The 19140-nt window shown below is 42.8% G+C and overlaps 1 protein-coding gene across 1 annotated transcript in view; it reads left to right on the forward strand.

The window, feature by feature from the left end:
- Ube2u (ubiquitin conjugating enzyme E2 U) overlaps nt 1-19140 on the forward strand; it is a 118734-nt gene that overhangs the window by 17442 nt on the left and 82152 nt on the right. Inside the window, exon 6 of the mRNA XM_075944585.1 lies at nt 15521-15569. Coding sequence (XP_075800700.1) covers nt 15521-15569 — 49 coding nt within the window. The remainder of the gene's footprint in view (nt 1-15520; nt 15570-19140) is intronic.

The following is a 19140-nucleotide window of genomic DNA, read 5'->3' on the forward strand; positions in this document are numbered from 1 at the left end:
TTTCAATCTCAATGTATTTATATGTTATGGTCACGTAAATGATAGAGATGGGCACTATCAATTAAATACCCACCCATTATCATATGGCATCTGACTTTTATTCTCACATCTGTAATGAATGTTTCCCAGACCCCAGATGTTGCTGACCTTTGCCTCCTTGCCTCTTGTTTAAGAAAATATTCAACATTTTCTTCCTGGGCATTTTCTTCCCAGATATTCTTTGCAATGGTCCTGTGGGAACGACACTGGAAACACTCCAGTCTCCTGCTTAGTTCTTGATATCCTTGGGTTCCTGCCAGCATCCTCCACTCTGTGCTGGCTCCTTCCACCTCCATTGTTCCCGTGTTGTCTCTCCAGTCAGCGGAGCCCAGAGGGTTTTCCCACAGGCAAGCAATGAGACAGAGTTCCTTCTTACCTGCCCTGGCCCTCCTAGAAGGGTTCAGCAACCTTGCACACCAGTATGCTTGCCTCTCCAGCCTGCAGACTTCCATCACTTTGCATACTTCCCTCTCCTGCTTTTATCGACCCCACGCCCACTTTCCTTCTAAGACTCCACCCTTCGCAGCTCATTCGGAAAGGCTTGTGAAAGCTTGTACCATGGTGATCAAGTTCAATTCTTCCTCATCCACAGGCTTTTGGATCTGATACAAATTAAGCAGTATTAATCAGAAGGCCTCGCCAATACCTCCAGGCATATGCTTGGTTTTTTTTTTCAGAGTTTTTCCAGCTTTTGCTGGCCCCTTTGAAGTTGATGGATGCATAGAGGAATAGCAGTGCTTCTCACTGGCATCTCTTCTGCACCTAGCGGTATCCGTACCATCCTCAGAAACATTCTCTAGAATAGTGCTGACTCTCAGGAAATATCTGGAAGATGAATGAAGAGTATATATCATTTAACCTTTCACAGAAACCTACTATACCCTCATTACAAAAAATATTTTGTGTCATGAAGTTGTGCCCATATGATGGTGAACAGCATTTTTTTAAAACTTGGTTTAAAAAATTTTCTACAATGAATTACTTTATGCATGGATTTTGATTTTTGTCCTTCTGTGGGACAAACCTAAAATCAAAGCTAAATATGGTGGCACACACCTGCCATTCCTGTACTCAGAAGCAGAGATGATGAGTTCAGGCTAGACTTAGCTATGCAGCAAGACCCTGACTCAAATAAAAGCAAGCACTGTTTACTTTCCAAGTTTATGTGACTTAATTTTTTTTTTGCAAATGCAACTTAAGGAAGAAAAGTCTTATTTTGGTTTATAGATAGCAGTCCTAGTCCATTGTGGTGGGGAAATCACAGGAAGAGAAGCATAAAGCAGTTGGTCACATTGTACATAGAGTCAAGAGGCAGAGAGCAATGCATGCTGGTACTCAGTCAGCTTTCTCCTATTGATGCAGTCTAGAACCCAACCCCAGGAAATGGTGCCACCCACTGTAGATGGATTCACCCATTTCAATCAAACTGGTCAAGAGACTTGCACACAGGTATGCCCAGAGGTGCATCTCCTAGGTGATCTCATCAAGACAATAGAAATTAACCATTGCAGCTCCAGCCCTTGTCAATGTGACAGCCAATTACATCACTTTCAGCCAATACCTTCCACCTCCTGTCCCTAAACTCTCATGTTCATCCCATGATGCAAAATAGAACCCAACTTCAAATGTCCCCACAGTCACTAACAGTTCCACCAATGAAAGCATCCAAAGTTCTCTCCTCATTCAAGACTCGAGGTGAATCACTTAGTTGTTAACTACTATAAAATACAAACAAATTCAATACTTCTAATATACAGTGGTACAGAATAAACATTCATATTCCAAAAAGGAAGAATAGGGTCAAAGCAATGAATGATAAGATCAAAGCAAGACCCAAATCTGGAAAAACACCAAATCTGGCAGCTCCATAACTGGCATCTAGAGCTCATGGTTAGATCATCTGGGCTTCAAAAGGTTCATATTTCCATACTTCTCCAGGGCTGTAGCAGATAGCATATACAGAATTTCTCATACCAGCTCCAGTCTACGCCTCTAGCTTGCCTTTGTACACATTCCACCATCGTAATATCCCCAACATCCTGACATCTCTCTTGTAATTTAGGCTCTACATTTAGTGCCCACTTTAGGGCCTCCTTGCAGGGACTCCAACCCTGTCACACCCTTGCCTTTTACACTGCCTAGAGCTACAGAGCAGGACTTCATGCCTCTCCCATGCTTGTAAAACTAGTGCCACGCAGGTGATACTGGGAAGTTCCTATGACCCTGGGGAAATACTTCTCTAATCAGTAGTTTTCGAGGAGCAGAGAACCCCTGCAGTTTAGGTTTTCTTCCTTCAGATGAATTCGATTTTTCATAAGGTACAGTCTCTATTGGGTGAGGTTTTACCCTGAGGACACCTTGCCCACAAACCCAATGAAAGCCAAGCTCCTCTGGTGCTCGTCTCTGAAACAATTACAGCTGTTTTTCTTAGCGCCAGTCTAAACACTCTCCTGTCTTTGAAGTTTTCCCCACCAAACAAATTAGTCCATCAACTGTAAATTCGACTTCACTCAAGTTCTCAGGACACAGGCTCTTGGCCAAAATATCACAGGAATGGCCCATCCCACTTCCTGATGGAGATCTTGTTCCCTGACTGGGCCTGTACTGCCCATGCGTCTCTGGTCATTCTTGTCTCTTAGGTTCCCATCAGAATAGCTCAGGTAAGCTCTGCTTGCAGCATTTAAGAACTTTCCTGGCCCAACCTCCAAAGTCTTCCACATCCTTCCCTCAAGCCAGTTCTAAAAGGCCTAAGAACAATGTGCTCCGGTTTCCCACAGTACAGGCCACACTTATCAGTACCAAACTGACGTATTATTTATTTCTCTATTGCTGTCATAAAACACTCTGACTTTAAGTAAGGAAGGGTTTGTAACAGTGTGAGGTTATTAGGATACACACATTGGAGCCCACAAGACTCTACAGTGACTGCACAGCTGACAGACCAATAGGCAGATCCACGGGAAGTGTATACGTCCACGTCCACATGGAATAACCCATTTTGCAGAGCTGCGGGAACACTTGTCTTTTGGGAAAGTCACTGTCATAACTGTGGAAACCTTGCGAAGCTATGATTCTTCCCTTCAAAACAGGATTCATTCCCAGAACACCTCAGCAGTGTAATCTCTGATTGGGCCAAGGAAGGACCTTGCTCCATTCCCCCACATCGTGAGGCTTTGGAGCAATGACATTCACTCTTTGTTCTAGGAGTCAAATTTACATTGAGTCAATCCCACAAAATTACCTGCTAACAGACCACATAGAAATGTCTATAGAATGTAGGCACTGAGCAGGAAGGCAGCATGCCCCACCTTTGCTAGCAAACAAATTTGGGCATCCTCAAAGCTGGTTATCACCAAGGAGATTAGATGACAAGAATGGCTGAATCCAGGATTCAGGGATGTTTAGTAAAGTATTACGAGGAGCGGTGGGCTGCATTCCCACCCAGCTCTGCACGGCTAGCTTTACCCAAAATAATTACACACGAATTGTATTCTTTTAAACACTGCCTGGCCCATTAGCTCTAGCCTCTTACTGGTTAACTCTCACATCTTGATTAACCCATATTTAGTAATCTGTGTAGCACCACGAGGTGGTGGCTTGCCAGCAAGGATCTTAACCTGTGTCCATCTTGGAGAGGAGAGCTATGGAGTCTGCCTGAAGAGGAGAGGAATGGCGTCTGGCTCACTGCCTTCTTCCTCCCAGAATTCTGTTCTGTCTACTCCGCCTATCTAAGCTGCTGTCCTATCAAAAGCCAAGGCAGTTTCTTTATTAACCAATGAAAGTAATACATAGACAAATGACCCTCCTCCCTCATAGTAACTTTGTCTAGTGGTTTGGGATGTCAGGTACTTCTCCTTGAATCCTGGTTCTTTCCTGGGTTGGGTCACCTGTTCCAGAGTACAGCTTTGTCAGGTTCTACCTGCCCCTTTTAGTGATTTTGATATGCATATTATCATTGCCCTTGCCTATGGAATTTTCCAACTATGTCTATAAAACCTAGAAACCTGGTGGAGATAAGCCCTTACTCTTCTTTTTCTTTTCACTACTTTTACTTCTTCCCCTTACTCTCATTTCTTCTCCTTATTCTTCCCCTTACTCTTCTTCTTATTCTTCCTCTCCTCCACGCCCCCTTCACTTTTACTACATGAAAAATAAAGAAGATGCAAAGGTAATGTACTTGAGTTATTTTTCACCCTCAGATTTTCACCTGCCATAGACATCCAATTCTGAGCCCTGAGGGGGTACTGAGGCTGGTACTCAAGGCCCCCAATATACACAGTCAAGGGGCAGAGAGCCATGAATGCCAGTGCTCAGTCAGCTTTCTCAGGTTTATACTACAGGACACAAGTCTGTAGATGGAAGTTCCTGCCTCACTGGGTCCCACAGTCATTCATTCCCAAAGAAATATACAGAGGCTTATATTAATTATAAACAGTTTGACCTATTAGCTCAGGCTTATTATTAGGTAGCTCTTAAAACTTAAATTAACCCATAATTCTTATTGATGTTTAGCCACGTGACCTTTTATCAGTGCAGCTTTTTCATCTTGCTTCCTTTATGTCTGGGTGGTGACTGCAGACTGAGCCTTTCCTCCTCCCAGAATTCTCCTAATCTGGTCATCCCACCTATACTTCCTGCCTGGCTATTGGTCAGTCAGCATTTCATTAAACCAATACAAGTGACAAATCTTTACAGGGTACAAGAGCATTATCCCAAAACACAAACCTGGGAAATAGTGCTAACCATAGTAACCGAATCTTTCCACTTTAGTTACTCTAGTCACAATGAACCCTCCCAGGCATGTGCAGAGGCCCATCGCCTGGGTGGTTCTAAATCTCATCAAGCTGACAACTGAAATTGACTATCCCTGAAGTCAGTCTCCTTTTGTTCTCCCTGTTAGACTTCATCCTTATAGGTTTACCATCACAACTTTACCATCACATCATTCAGAAAAGCCAGCCAAACCAGCAAACACCCAGAAAACCAGGAATGAACCAAATAGCAGTCCTTAGCAGCTGTCACCATTTTATATGCGCGTGATAGTGAAATGTGCAGAAATCAAAGCCAGCTGATGTGCCTCGGCTGGCTCACCATCTTGACTGTTCTGGGACCCCATGACAGTAATGACTTTCAGAGGTTGATGGGGGAAGAGCATGCTTATTTGGAGACAGCAATTGCTTCTGCACACCAGGAGAAGGAAGTGGTGGGAAGCTTCCTCAGCGCTGTATTAGACAGAAGTATGTCTACATGGACTTGTGTGAAAACTACACCCAGCAGGAAGCAACTGCTTGTAAACACTTGCAAAAGGATCTCTGCAAGATTAGAAAAAATCCTCACTTTTATATTAAACATTTAAAATATTACTACAGAATCCAGGAAATGTGTAGGAAGAATTATTGTCACATCTTAGACAATATGAATTTGAGTCAATACATGAAAACCACGAGGCAACTCATTTGATCATCTCTTTCTTTAGCTTTAGATGAGAGCTATGTCCCCAGTGCCCAGTATAGTAGCAGACAGAGGGATTGAATAAAAATTTGTAGAATGAGCGAATGAAAAATAACTTCCTACAAATTTAGATTTAGATTTTACTTCCCAGTTTACTTAATACTTGAAAGGGCTTTTAATCATCTTGTCTTCACCACCTCATCCTTGGGGAGACATTCAAAAATGGATTAGTTGAAGGCCATGGAGTACCAAAGAATCCACACAGAACTTCCCAGTCCTTCATGCTTCCAAGTTTAATGGGTGAATGCTTGTTTAGGGTCAAATCGTAAGAATTTGCATGTGTAAAATGGAAAGCCAATGTGATAGCCAAATTCAGTGCAATGAATAGGTTCCCAGGGGAACTCTTTACTTAATGTAAACCATCAGTAGGAAATGTGCATCTACCAAGCACGTGTTACATGGCTTTACCCTACCATCTGGTGGGCCCTCGTCTGAAATACCTGCTTGCTCCACTTGGAGCATCACCTTTCCTATGGCTGAAGAAACTGCTTTGCTCGTGCAAGATCAAAGGTGGCTGGAAGGTGCTTTGCAGACGTCTGAAGAGCTGTCCTACAAAGGAAAGATTTTGTCTGTGTGGCTCCAGAAAACTGTGGTCCTGACATTTACAGGCCAGTCAACCTGTCCTAGGTCTTCCAGACAGTAGCCACTCAAGTCCAGTGTTTCAGGCTTGGCCCCACTTTCTACCAGAATATATCTTGACTGCATTGGAGATGTTTTCCTCAATAGTCAGTGTCGTCAATTAGTTTATCCTAAGCCCCAGCCTTGCACGTGATATGTAGACATGCAAATGCCACTCATTCCTCAAGTTCTCCCCAAATAACATCAGTGTTTGCCCAAACTGCACAGCGATCCAAGCTCTGAGTTCAAGCTTTCGTGTTCTTATAATAGGCTTCCATTCTTGTGACTTGGCTCCCTTATCTAGAGTGCTCACACACCTTAGGCTGCCTAGTACCATCCTGATCGAACTGTTCCTAGTGATCCTGTTAGCTTGCAGTGAGTTAGTTCGGGCTATGAATTAAGAGGCAGCTGACAGGACTCCTAACTGGCCTTCTGTAGAGGCAAAGGATGCTGTAGCTGCATCCTTCATGACAGACAGAACCACGCAAGTCCTTAAACAGTTCTATAACTCCAGTTGCTTAAAAGAACAAACGAAGTCAGTTGGTCAGGTAGGAAGCTCTTCGTCAAAATGGTGTTAATTTATGACCACCAGTATTGATTTAGTGGAGTTAAATGGCCATTTTCAATGTTATCTAAGAGGTCAGTTGCCTGGTTATGGTGAGAACTGGACAAGAAGCCACTCAGGCACTTGCTAGTTATGAAAATTTGAAGAAAGAAAGGTCTGGAAGGAGCCAATGTGTAGCAGCTGTTCGCCATCCAGACTGATTACTGTGATCTTCTAGCTTGTCATGGAAGGGAGTTCGTATTGGCTCTGTGTCCTTTGTTGTTTCTCAAGCTGTCTTTGTCCTTTGCTTTCTGGCTGCTTAATATGATCAAATAATGTTTATCTTCTGAGGACCATGCTTGCTTGAAACATAGGATTTATATAATTTTAAAATTTTTTGATTGAAGTAAAATCTTGAGTATAAAAATAGAAACTCTGAGTAAAAGGTAACTAATTCTGGTATAATGATTGTTTTTGTTAGCCAGGTGTCTTCATGTAACTTTTGATAATGGAAGATTGTTTTAAATTTCAGATGCTAGCTTTAATAAACTATATTATAATAAGCTGGCAGATGAGTCAATAAATTACCATGCATAACTGGCAGATGAATTAATATCTGAATAAAGGGAATTACAGAAGTCAGGAGGATGATAATACATTTTTACATCATACACCTTTTCAAAATTTGGTTTTGAAATGAATTCCTATTAGACAGAGTTTTTCACAGAAGTCCACACAGAAGTACCCTGTCTAATACAGAGTGGGCAAGCTTCCTGCCACTTCCTCCTCAGGGAATATGTATCCAGATAATTCTGTTCGGTTTCTAGCTAGAAAGATGTAGGCATTTGATTCTCTACTTTAAGCTTCAGTTTAAGCCGAGTTTCTAATTTTTTATAACATCGAGTAACTTTTAATACCATTTTCTCTACACAGAAAGCTGATGAAAGCTCATAGAATTGCGAGTCTCCATCTTATTTTTGGACTACATGCGTGGGGAGGCATGCGGGGTGGGGGTGGGAGTGGAAAATCTCCTTCCTCTGGAAAACGGATTTTCTAGACACCGGGGGAAAGGAAGTTTAGTCGGACCGCACTGCTCACTTCTCACTTAACAGAAACTTCAGAAGCGTCCCTAAGACCCAGCGACTGCAGCGTTCTCCTGTCCCTTAGGGCGGAGATGCAGGAGGGGAGTTGAACCAGACCTCGAGATGCATCGCCTCCCTGAGATGTCCCACTGAACTGTTTCTTTGCCTCTTTGTGTATGACCGGCTCACAATAGGCCAGGGACTTCGTAGCGAAGTGTCTAAATTGTATTGTTAGTTTTAACTGAAATGTTAGGTTTATATTTTTATCAAAGAAACGTGTTCATAGCTTTGAAAGACAAAAAGTAGAACTTAGTTTTGCGCATAGCATTTCAAGACTTTTGAAGCCTGAACAGGTCATCTTTGAGTGCTGCCCCCTGGAGGCAGCAACGTTCAGCGCTCTTAGCTGTTTCTTCCTGCATAGACCACCACATTCCAGATCAGCTTCCCTGCTAGCTGTCTGAAATTTTTTTCAGTTATTAGTTATTATTTATAGACTTTATCTTATGCAACAAAAAAGATTGGCCTCTTACATTGCTATTCATATCTACTCTTCTTTCACCTCATAGTTTTCATTATATTCATATGTAATTTTTAAAGTTTGTTAATACTTCATAATTACTTTATAAATTCTTTTAAATTACTTTTAAAATGCTTTGTAAATATTCCCCACAATTCAGACATGTGTTGTTATCTTTCTTTTCTTGTCCCGAAAAGCCTGTTGTTTTTTTTTTTAATTTCCCTTGCTTCTGTAAAACTTCTATCTATTCTTTTGTGAAATTTCCTAGTCAAGCTATGAAATAGCTCCTAGATATTGATCAATAGTTTTCCCTTATTTTGTTCCTGTTGTTAATTTCTTAGGTTAGTGTACAAAATAATGTGTTTGGTTTCATCAAGGTGTCCTCATACATAAGCATTCTGAACTTTTTTCAACTGTTCTCTCCCACTACTCTCCCCTGTCTCCTACCTTTCCTTTACACGTATGACATGACCCTATTTCCCACCTCCTCATAGAGCTTTTCTTCTGCATCTCATGATCTGCCCGCTAAGTGTGGCCTGTTTCACCTGACGCAATGATTTTTCAGTTGTACTCATTGTCCTTTATAACTGCATAAAAATCCATTGTATATGTAGATCACATTTTCTTTGTTCATCTGCTGATGAGCACATCTCAATGGGCCCATTTCTTGACTATTATGAATAGTGCAGCTATATGTGTAATTATGCCAATAATTCTGTGGTACGTTGACTGGGAGCTTTGAGAAATGTACTCAGTTTTTTGGTGAGTCTCCATACTAATTTCTATAATGGTTATGTAAGTTTATATTCCTGTAGATGGAAGTTTCTGTCCCACCCAGTCCTGCAACCATTCCATCTCAAAGAAACACACAGATGTTTATCTTAATTATAAACTGTTTGGCCTATTAGCTCAGGGTTATTATTAACTAGCTCTTTCAACTTTAACCCATAATTCTTGTCTATGCTTAGCCACGTGGCTTGGTACTTTTTCTAAGTGATGCGTTCTCATCTTGCCTCCTCTACATCTGGCTGGTGGCTGACTCTCTATCTTTCCTCTTCCCAGAACTCTCTTAGTCTAGTAGCCCCACCTATACTTCCTGCCTGGCTACTGGCCAATCAGCATTTTATTAAACTATTATGAGTGACAAATCTTTACAGTATACAAGAGCATTATCCCATCATATTTTTACTGGTGATGAATAAATAAGGATTCCTGTGCTTTGCACTGTTTTTATTTTAATTACTACCTAGTTCACTGATTGTTGTACGTCTGTTTAAGTGGTTTAAATCTTCTTGACTTAACTTTGGTAGGTCATATGTATCAAGAATTTATGTTACTTCTAGATATCCCAGATTTTTGGAAGTATAAGTTTCCAAAGCACTCCCTAATGAGTCTCTGTTTTTTCAGTGGAATTTGTCTTAACCTCCTTTTTTACATCTCTCATTCCATTAATTTGGATGTTCTCTTTATTTTGGTTATTTGATTAGGGATCCATCAATCTTATATTTATTTTTCAAAGAACCAACTCTTTGATTGAATCTATGCATTATTCTTTTTTCATTAATTTCTTTCATGATCTTCACTCTTTCTCGCCACCTGATGCTTTTGGGTTAGGATTTGTTTTGTTTCTTCAATGACTCACCAGTCCTTTAGAGAATGTACTGTTCAGTCTCCATTTAGTTGTGTCGTTTCTGCAGTTTTCTTGCTGTTGATTTCTGATTTTACTCTACTATAATTTAATAATATATGAGATTATTTTGACTGCTTTGTATTTGGTGAAACTTGATTTTTCCAACCTAGAATGTGATCTCCATACTTACAGAAAGTTCAATAGGCTACTGACAAAAGAAGAATATTGTTTCCTTTGGATAAAATAGTCTGTAACTGTTAGTCTGTTTGACCTATAGTATAGAGTAACTCTGGGGTTTCACTTGTTGATTTTAAGTTGGAATGAATCTAGAGAGAAGAGTGGAATAATTAAATCTGCCACTATTACTGCATCAGCACCCATCTGTGTTTTGCATCCATTGGTGTTTATCTTATAAAACTACGCATCACGTGGTTTAGTACTTACGTATTTACAATTGTTATATATTCTTGACGGGTTGTCTCCTTTAGTAGTGCTTACTCCCAGTCTCTATCTCTCTGACACATTTCAACCTGAAGTCACTTTATCAGCCATCAGACTGCCATGCAAGAGGATTTTAGTTTCTGTTCACTTGCTGGATTTCTTTCTGACCTCTGATTTTCAGCCTGTGGGTGTCTTCCAGTGAGGTGCGTGTCTCAGAGACAGCAGAAGTTTGCCTTTAGCTTTTGAATCCAGTCAGTCTATGTGTCTTTATTGGTGAACTGAAGCCATTTACATTTTGTGTTATTATATAGAAAGATTTACTAATTTCTGTAATTTCCTGATTGTTTTTCTGGTTGGTTGGATTATTGTTTTCTTAATGTTTTCCTCTATTAGTACCAAGGGTTTGCTGCCTTACTGTGTGAGATTGATGGATTCCCCCCAGCTTTCCTTTGTTCCATTATTTCCCCCCTGAAATCTATTCTATGCCATCCTCTCATAATGAAGATTGTCTCGTTCAATCCTCTCTCTATAAAATTCCTTTTAGTGCTTTTAGCAATGCTGACTTAGTGACCACAAAACTGCTTTATTTGGATTTGTCTTGAAATGTCTGATTTTTTTTTTTAATAACACCGATGGATATAGCGGTCTTGGTTGGTGTGGTGGTTTAAAGAAAACTGGCCCCCCAAAGGGAGTGGCACTAACAGGAGGTGTGGCCTTGTTGGAGGAAGTATGTCACTGTGGGGATGGGCTTTGGGGTTCCCTATGCTCAAGCCACACCCAATGAGGGAGACCACTTCCTGTTGCCTCTAAGTCAAGATGTAAGAGTCTCATGTCTGCCTATACCACCACTATGTCACAGCATAAGAATAATGGACTGAACTTCTGAAACTGTAAGCCACCAATAAATGGTTTCCTTTAAAAGAGTTGCCATGGTCGTGGTATCTCTTCAGAGCAATAGAAACCCTAACTAAGACAGTTGGTAATTATTTTTAAGGATTCAAATGTGTCACGGAGAGATCTGATATTTGGCCTCTGTAGTATCACCCTCTTACAGCTATTGATGTTGTGTCTTTGTTTTGTATTTTTGACATCTGGACTCTAATATTGTGAAATTCTTCTTTGATCATGTCTATTTTGGATTCTAAATGCTTCTTGTGTTCAAATGTGTTTTTCTTTCTCTGGTTTTGGGAAATTTCCTGTTATCATTTCTTTGACAATTCTCTATGTATCTTTCTATTCTTTGTATTCTTAGTCTTTGGATTCAGTTTCATTTATTATTATTGTGGGGCGTGCAGTGTCAACACACACAGACGGCTGAATGCATGTGGAGGTTAAAGCACAACTTCATGGAGTTGGTTCTCTCCATCCACCTTTATGTGGGTTCTGCCCATCTATCAAGCCCAGGACTCCAGGCTTGAGCGGGAAGCACCCTTACCTACTGAGCATCTTGTTGGCCTGGTTTTGTCTCTGACTGTATCAGTGGATGTCATGGTTATTCCATCACATCCCATTTGATACTTTTCTTATTAGTACAGCATTTCATCAACCTGTCTTGACATTCTTTCTTCTGCTTGATAGAGTCTATTGATGTTTTCCATAGAAATGATGTTGATTCATTGATTTTTTTTCTACCTTCAAACTCTCTTTTTAAAAATCTCAATTTAATCTCAAGAAAACATGAAGTTTTCTTCCATGTTACTGACTTTTTCTTCAACCATATATATGGCTTGTTTCTTATTCAGATTTCTGACACTCTGTTCTCTGTTGCTGATTTTCTTCTCTATGTCTGGATTGAACTCACGCACTTGTTTGCACCCTCTCTCGAGTCACCGATCATTTTTAGGTAAAATCTTTGAAATCTCCGCCTGAAATCTTCCTTACTTCAGCAGGAACCAAGGAGGTAAGGACGTTCGTAGGAGGCATGTTACCATCTCTAGTTTCCTGCATGTCTGCCTCACATGGTTGGTTAGTTAATGCTTCTGGATTTGGGATGCGGGCATGTAATCTTTCTTAGCAACATACTCTTGGGAGCTGAATCCCCAGTGATGCTCAACCAGGAGAAGATAAACCCCTGCACCAGCAACATCAACCAACAAAACATGGAAGTACACTGTGGTGACGTATTTATATGTGTGTGTCTATGTGTGCACAAATCTGCATGCATACACACGTATGTCTATGTGCATCTGTGGTGTGTGTGTGTGTGTGTGTTTGTGTGTGGTCACCTTAACAGGATCTACAATTACCTCAGAGACAAATCTCTAGGCTTATCTGTGAGAGATTTTGTAGTGTAGGTTAATTGAAGCGGGAAAAACTCCACTGACTGCTGAACTGAATAAAATGGAGAACATGAGCTAAGTACCAGCCTTCACCACTCTCTGCTTAGTGACTGTGGATGCAACGCGAGCTGCCTCTGCTAGGTGACTGTGGATGCAACGCGAGCTGCCTCTGCTAGGTGACTGTGGATGCAACGCGAGCTGCTTCTGCTAGGTGACTGTGGATGCAACGCGAGCTGCTTCTGCTAGGTGACTGTGGATGCAACGCGAGCTGCCTCTGCTAGGTGACTGTGGATGCAACGCGAGCTGCCTCTGCTAGGTGACTGTGGATGCAACGCGAGCTGCCTCTGCTAGGTGACTGTGGATGCAACGCGAGCTGCCTCTGCTAGGTGACTGTGGATGCAACGCGAGCTGCTTCTGCTAGGTGACTGTGGATGCAACGCGAGCTGCCTCTGCTAGGTGACTGTGGATGCAACGCGAGCTGCTTCTGCTAGGTGACTGTGGATGCAACGCGAGCTGCCTCTGCTAGGTGACTGTGGATGCAACGCGAGCTGCTTCTGCTAGGTGACTGTGGATGCAACACGAGCTGCCTCTGCTAGGTGACTGTGGATGCAACGCGAGCTGCCTCTGCTAGGTGACTGTGGATGCAACGCGAGCTGCTTCTGCTAGGTGACTGTGGATGCAACGCGAGCTGCCTCTGCTTAGTGACTGTGGATGCAACGCGAGCTGCCCCTGCTAGGTGACTGTGGATGCATCACGAGCTGCTTCTGCTAGGTGACTGTGGATGCAACGCGAGCTGCCTCTGCTAGGTGACTGTGGATGCAACGCGAGCTGCCTCTGCTAGGTGACTGTGGATGCAACGCGAGCTGCTTCTGCTAGGTGACTGTGGATGACACGCGAGCTGCCTCTGCTAGGTGACTGTGGATGCAATGTGAACTGTTGTCTCCAGCTTCTTCCTTTTGCCTTTTTTGCCACAGCAGACTGTGTTTTCAAACTGTGAGCCAAACCAAATCATTCCTTTCTCAAGTTGCTTTTGTCAAGTATTTGCCCAGCAAGGAGTTGAGCAAATCTATGACTCTTAAAATTGATTGCACTTCACTAATATGCACCAATGACTACAAAAATCAAAGTCACAAAATTCCTGTAGCGTGTGCTGCGACATTAGAAATGAGTTAGGTGTGGAGATAGTGGATGGCTGAGATGCAGGGAGGGGAAGGGGAAAGCGGGTGGGGTCGGGAAGTCAGCTCATGAGAGGAGAGAGAATGAGGAGAGTGATAAAGGACATTATGGGCGGGGGGGGGAGAAAGAAAATTGTATAGGGGCAGTGGTTTGAATGAGAATGGCCCTCCGAGGCTCATATGTCTGAATATTTGCTCCCTAGTTGGTAGAAGAACCGCTTTGGAACAACGAGCAGGTTTAGCAGGTGTGGCCTTGACCTGGGTGACATTTGAGCCGAAGGGTGTCTCCCATGGAGCATAGGAAGTGACAACAGCAAAGGACTTCCAGGGCTTCCCCAGTGTTGGCTTCTCTGCCGGAGAAAGCTGCTGTGGACTGGGACTTCAGAATTCTCGGGCTCCGCCCCATGAGTGACAACTGCATGACTTCAGAATTTGACCCCCTCCTGACCTCAGGCTCAAAGCCACCAAGCTCCAGAGCCATCTTAGTTGATGACCTGTGTTCCTAGACTCCAGGGGGTCAGGCTCTCGCCCTCCTCCTTCTCCTCCTCCTCCTTCTCCTCCTTCTCCTCCTCCTCCTCCTCCTCCTCCTCCTCCTCCTCCTCCTCCTCCTCCTCCTCCTCCTCCTCCTCCTCCTCCTCCTTCTTGTCCCAGCCTGAGCTCCCCTCCTGCTGCCTGCCCCGAGTCTGGCCCTGATGCTTTCCGCTGTCCCTCTGTGTCTTCCCTCCCCCAGGGGCCACGACAGGCCCCTAAGAGTCTTTCCAACCTGTGGACCTTCCCTAATCTCAGTTGCTAACAATAGAAAGGCCCACTGCTGCATGACAACATGGAATCTCTCCTCCACTGACGCTACTCCAAGGAATCACTGTCACGCCAACACCTGCAACTAGATTTGAGGCTTGTGGGAACAGTGGGCTTGTTTTGAAGGTAGGCCTGCCTGTCTGTTTTAGGCCTTCGGCATCCCCTCCTCCACCAGGGACCAATGCCAAGGCAGCTGTAGTGTGTTCTGCCTGTCTCTTGGTGTCATGGCGTGTCTTTCTATTCCCCCTGAACTTTTCCAGTATCCTTTAGTTCCTTCAGGAATTTCTGAAGCTTTTATCTTTGTTTCTCTCACTGGGATAAAGTCTGTTTTGTTTTGCTTTTTTCCTGTGTCTGAACATCTCCTTCATGGTCCCTCAGAGGAGGAGTCTTTACTTCTTCCCACTCTCTGTCCTCCACGCTGCTGTTCAGCCCTGAGTCTCCACGACTGTCTCTGCAGAGGGTGAGCATCCTGCTTCCATTCTGGGCAGGGGAATCCATGTGGTTCTCTGGGGTGAGGGTAGAAAGTGCAGGTCTGTGCTGCCCCCCCCCACGTCTCCTCTCAGAGTTACCTGGCACCTTTGGGCCCTGAGTTCTTTCTGGAGCACAGCTCCACTTGCCAGCTCTGCTTGCTGTCTGTTGGCCTTTCCTGATCGCGCAGTTAGGTTTCTGCTTCCCAGGACCTGCCAGCATGGTTGCCATTTGACATCTGCTTTCCATCTTGACATTGTTTCTTGTCAGTTTTCTTCCACTTCCTCAATGTTGTGCGTAACACTTTTTTTTTTTAATCCCTATACTGTGATTTTATAGAGGCTTTGGGAAGAATGCACATAGCACCACCTCTTCCAGTTCCAAGTCACCAGAACCTTTTTCTATTTTCTCTTTGCAGTAAAGGAGGGCGACCTAGAGCTTTCTGAAAAGTCAAAAGGGGCTATCAGGTAAGTTTTTATTGATCGGCATCTCTGTCGGTTTTGCAACTCAAGCCAATATTAAATGATACTGACTTTCTGGTTTGTCATGAAGATATTCAAAAAGATTTATGTTTATTTTATGTGTATGTGGGTGTCTACGAAGGAGAAAAGTGATAATTGGTTCCTGAAGTTGTAGTGTCGTGTGATTGTGAGCCTCCTGATGTGGCTGTTGGGATGTGAACCCTGATCCTCTGGAAGAGCAGCAAGTGCTCTTAACTGCTGAGCCATCTCTCTGTCCCCACATTTTACATCATTTAATTTAGAAAGGGAACCATATATTTCTCTCATAATAAATTATTTTTAGGAAGAATGTGGGAAATTATTAAGTTCTTTCTATTGAATCTACCTTTGATGTATGTATAATGAATGGATCTGTTTGTTTTATTTCTGTTTATATCTGTTGTATTTGCATTTTAAATGGAACAAAAGTCCTGTCGGTGAAATAAGCATAAACCATTGTAGACCACAAAACTCCAAGAATTTTAGAAGATGATGTGATTAGCCCTAACTCAGAAAACAGTCAGGGCCAAAGCCATTGTATTTTTCCTTCCTTACTTTGTTCCTTCCTTTCTTTTTTCTTTCTTTCTCTCTTTCTTGTTTTCTTTGTAACAAATTTTATATTTTGATTTTTAATTGTGGATGGGGAAGGTTCATATGAGCACAGTGCCCAGATTGGCCAGAAGAGGGTGTCAGATTCCTCCAATGGGGAATCCAAGGGACGGTGAGCTTTGCAGTGATTACACATTGGGGATCAAACTGGTTTCCTGGAAGAGCAGCAAATCCCCTTGAGTTCTGGGCCATCTCGCCAGCCCCTACTGTAAATTTTAAGAGAAAGCCTGGCAATGTAGCATGACTTTGGCCTTGAGCGTCTGAGCAAGGTGCAGTCTGTAGAGTTTCCTAAATTGTAGCTACTTGAAAAAAGTGCTCCAGCCTTTGCTTTCTTGAGCTCTAAACTTAAAGCCAATTAGCTGGTATTGAAGTCATGCTTGATTTAGCCCAGGTTTCCTTGACTATAAGGAAAGTAAACTTGGGCCACTTAAGTCCTGAAACTGTGTGAAAGATCATGTGCTGTCCAGTGAATGGTCCATTTAGCTGGGGCTCCCTGAAGGTGCTGCTGTACACTTAGTCTGTGGGTGAGAGCACCTTCCCCATCCTGATCACACTCTGATAAGCAGTACATGCATGCCTTCTTGTCATCCATGAAACATGGGTAGCCCTGGGACCGCAAACGTTCTTGCTGCCTGGGACTTAACTGTTTGCAGCATCCATCACACAGTGCCAACATTAACTGACAAGTCCAGAGAACTTGACCAGGAGATTGTTGCTGGTTTGGTATCAGCAGTTTCTCTGAACCCAGACAAGGATAAATGACCCCAAATCAAGACTGGTTTATCAGCCTCACTTCGTGAAACCTTGACTTCTCTAGAGAAGCCTTCAGGTAGGACAGAGTAGGGGCTAGAGAGTCAGGACTTGAGTATGCTTCATGGTTCTAGTATATATCATGAGATTGGTTGTGTGGGTTCCCATGTTGCCCCCTTGATATGTTATTCATGACTCAAATATGTCTTCTCTCTTTGGGTCACTCATTCTTTGTTTACTGGTGTTTGTGTTTCTGTGTTCATGTTATATGTGTGTGAGAGAGAAACAGAGAAAGAGAGAGATGAAGAGAGGAAAGAGAGATGGAGAGAGGGAAGAGACATGGAAAGAAGAGAGAGAAAAAACAGGAATACATGTACCATGCCTTGCATTTGGAGGCAAGAAGACAGCTTTGGGGAGTCACTGCTCTCCTCCCTTGGTGAGCAGGGTCTCTCTTGACTCCACTGTACTCCAGAAAGCTGGCCTTCAGCTTCTAGGTGATTCCCCTGTCTGACTCCCACCAGTCTTTTAAGAGTGCTGGGGTTACAGATGCACACTATCATGGCAGCCTTTTTCAGCAGGGTTCCCACGAATTGAATTTGCTGACCCCTACTAACTAATGCATTACAATGAGTTCTTGCAGTGATTATTCAAGGAGAAATACTGCTCTTAGCAATGTGACATCTATCCCATTGGTTTGGAGGTTTGCATTAACGTCGTGAGCAAAAAGAAAGGATCTACATGTAGAAGTATGTTCCAGAAGCATGACCTTTGAATGCAGAAGATGAAACAAACTCAAGAGGACTCTGATCAATTGCTTGGAAAAGAGGCAAGGAAGCAGAGGGGTTCTATTGATGTTGAACTGGGGGTTCTATTGATGTTGAACTAGGGGGATCTGTTGATGCTGAGCTAGAAGGTTCTGTTGATGTTGAACAACAGGGTTCTATTGATGTTGAACTGGGGGATCTGTTGATGTTGAACTGTGGGGTTCCGTTGATGTTGAACTAGGGGATTATATTAATGTTGAACTGGGGATTCTATTGATGTTGAACTGGAGGGTTCTGTTGATGTTGAAGGGGGGATTCAGCTGATGTTGAGCTAGGGGTTCTGTCGATGTTGAACTTTGTGGTTCAGATGATGTTTAGCTAGGTGTTCTGTTGACGCTGAGCTAGGGGTTTCTTTTGATGTTGAACCAGGGGGTTGTGTTGATTATGAACTAAGTGGTTCTGTTGATGTTGAGCTACAGGTTCTGTTGATGTTATACTAGGGGGTTCTGTTGATGTTGAGCTAGGGGTTCCATTGATGTTGAAATGGGGTTCTGTTGATGTTGAGCTAGGGGTTCTGTTGATGTTGAACTGGGGGTTCTGTTGATGTTGAACTGGAGGACCTTTTGATATTGAACTGGAGGTTCTGTTGATATTGACCTGGGGGATCTGTTGATTTTGAACTGAGAGTTTTGATGATGTTGAACTAGGGGGTTATATTGATGTTGAGTTAGGGGATCTGTTGATTTTGAACTGCTGGTACTGTTGATATTGAACTGAAGGTTCTGATGACTTTGAACTAGGGGGTTATATTGATTTTGAGCTAGGGTTTCCTTTGATGTTGAACTGGTGTTTCTATTGATATTGAACTAGGGAGTTCTGTATATGTTGAACTGGGGGTTCTATTGATGTTGAACTAGGAAGTTCTCTTGATTGTGAGATGGAAGGTTCTGTTGATGTTAAATTAAAGGTTTTTATTGATGTTGAACTGGGGTTCTGTTGATGTTGAGCTACAGGTTTTGTTGATGTTGATCTAGAGGGTTCTGCTGATGTTCCGGTAGGGTTTTCTGTTGATGTTGAAGTAGGGAGTTCTGTTGAGGTTGAGCTAGGGGATCTGTTGATGTTGAACAGGGGGTTCTGTTGATGTTGAACTGGAGGTTCTGTTAATATTGAACTGGAGGTTCTGTTGATGTTGAACTAGGGGGTTATATTGATGTTGAGCTATGGTTTCTGTTGATGTTGAACTGGGGTTTGTGTTGATATTGAACTGGGAACCCTGTTGATATTGAACTGGAGGTTCTGTTGATATTGAACTGGGGGTTCTGTTGAGGTGGAGCTAGGGGATCTGTTGATGTTGAGCTAGGGGTTCTGTTGATGTTGAACTGAGGGTTCTGATGATGTTGAACTCCGGGTGATAT

This window comes from Microtus pennsylvanicus, chromosome 13 (genome assembly GCF_037038515.1).
Source record: "Microtus pennsylvanicus isolate mMicPen1 chromosome 13, mMicPen1.hap1, whole genome shotgun sequence".
Taxonomy (NCBI): domain Eukaryota; kingdom Metazoa; phylum Chordata; class Mammalia; order Rodentia; family Cricetidae; genus Microtus; species Microtus pennsylvanicus.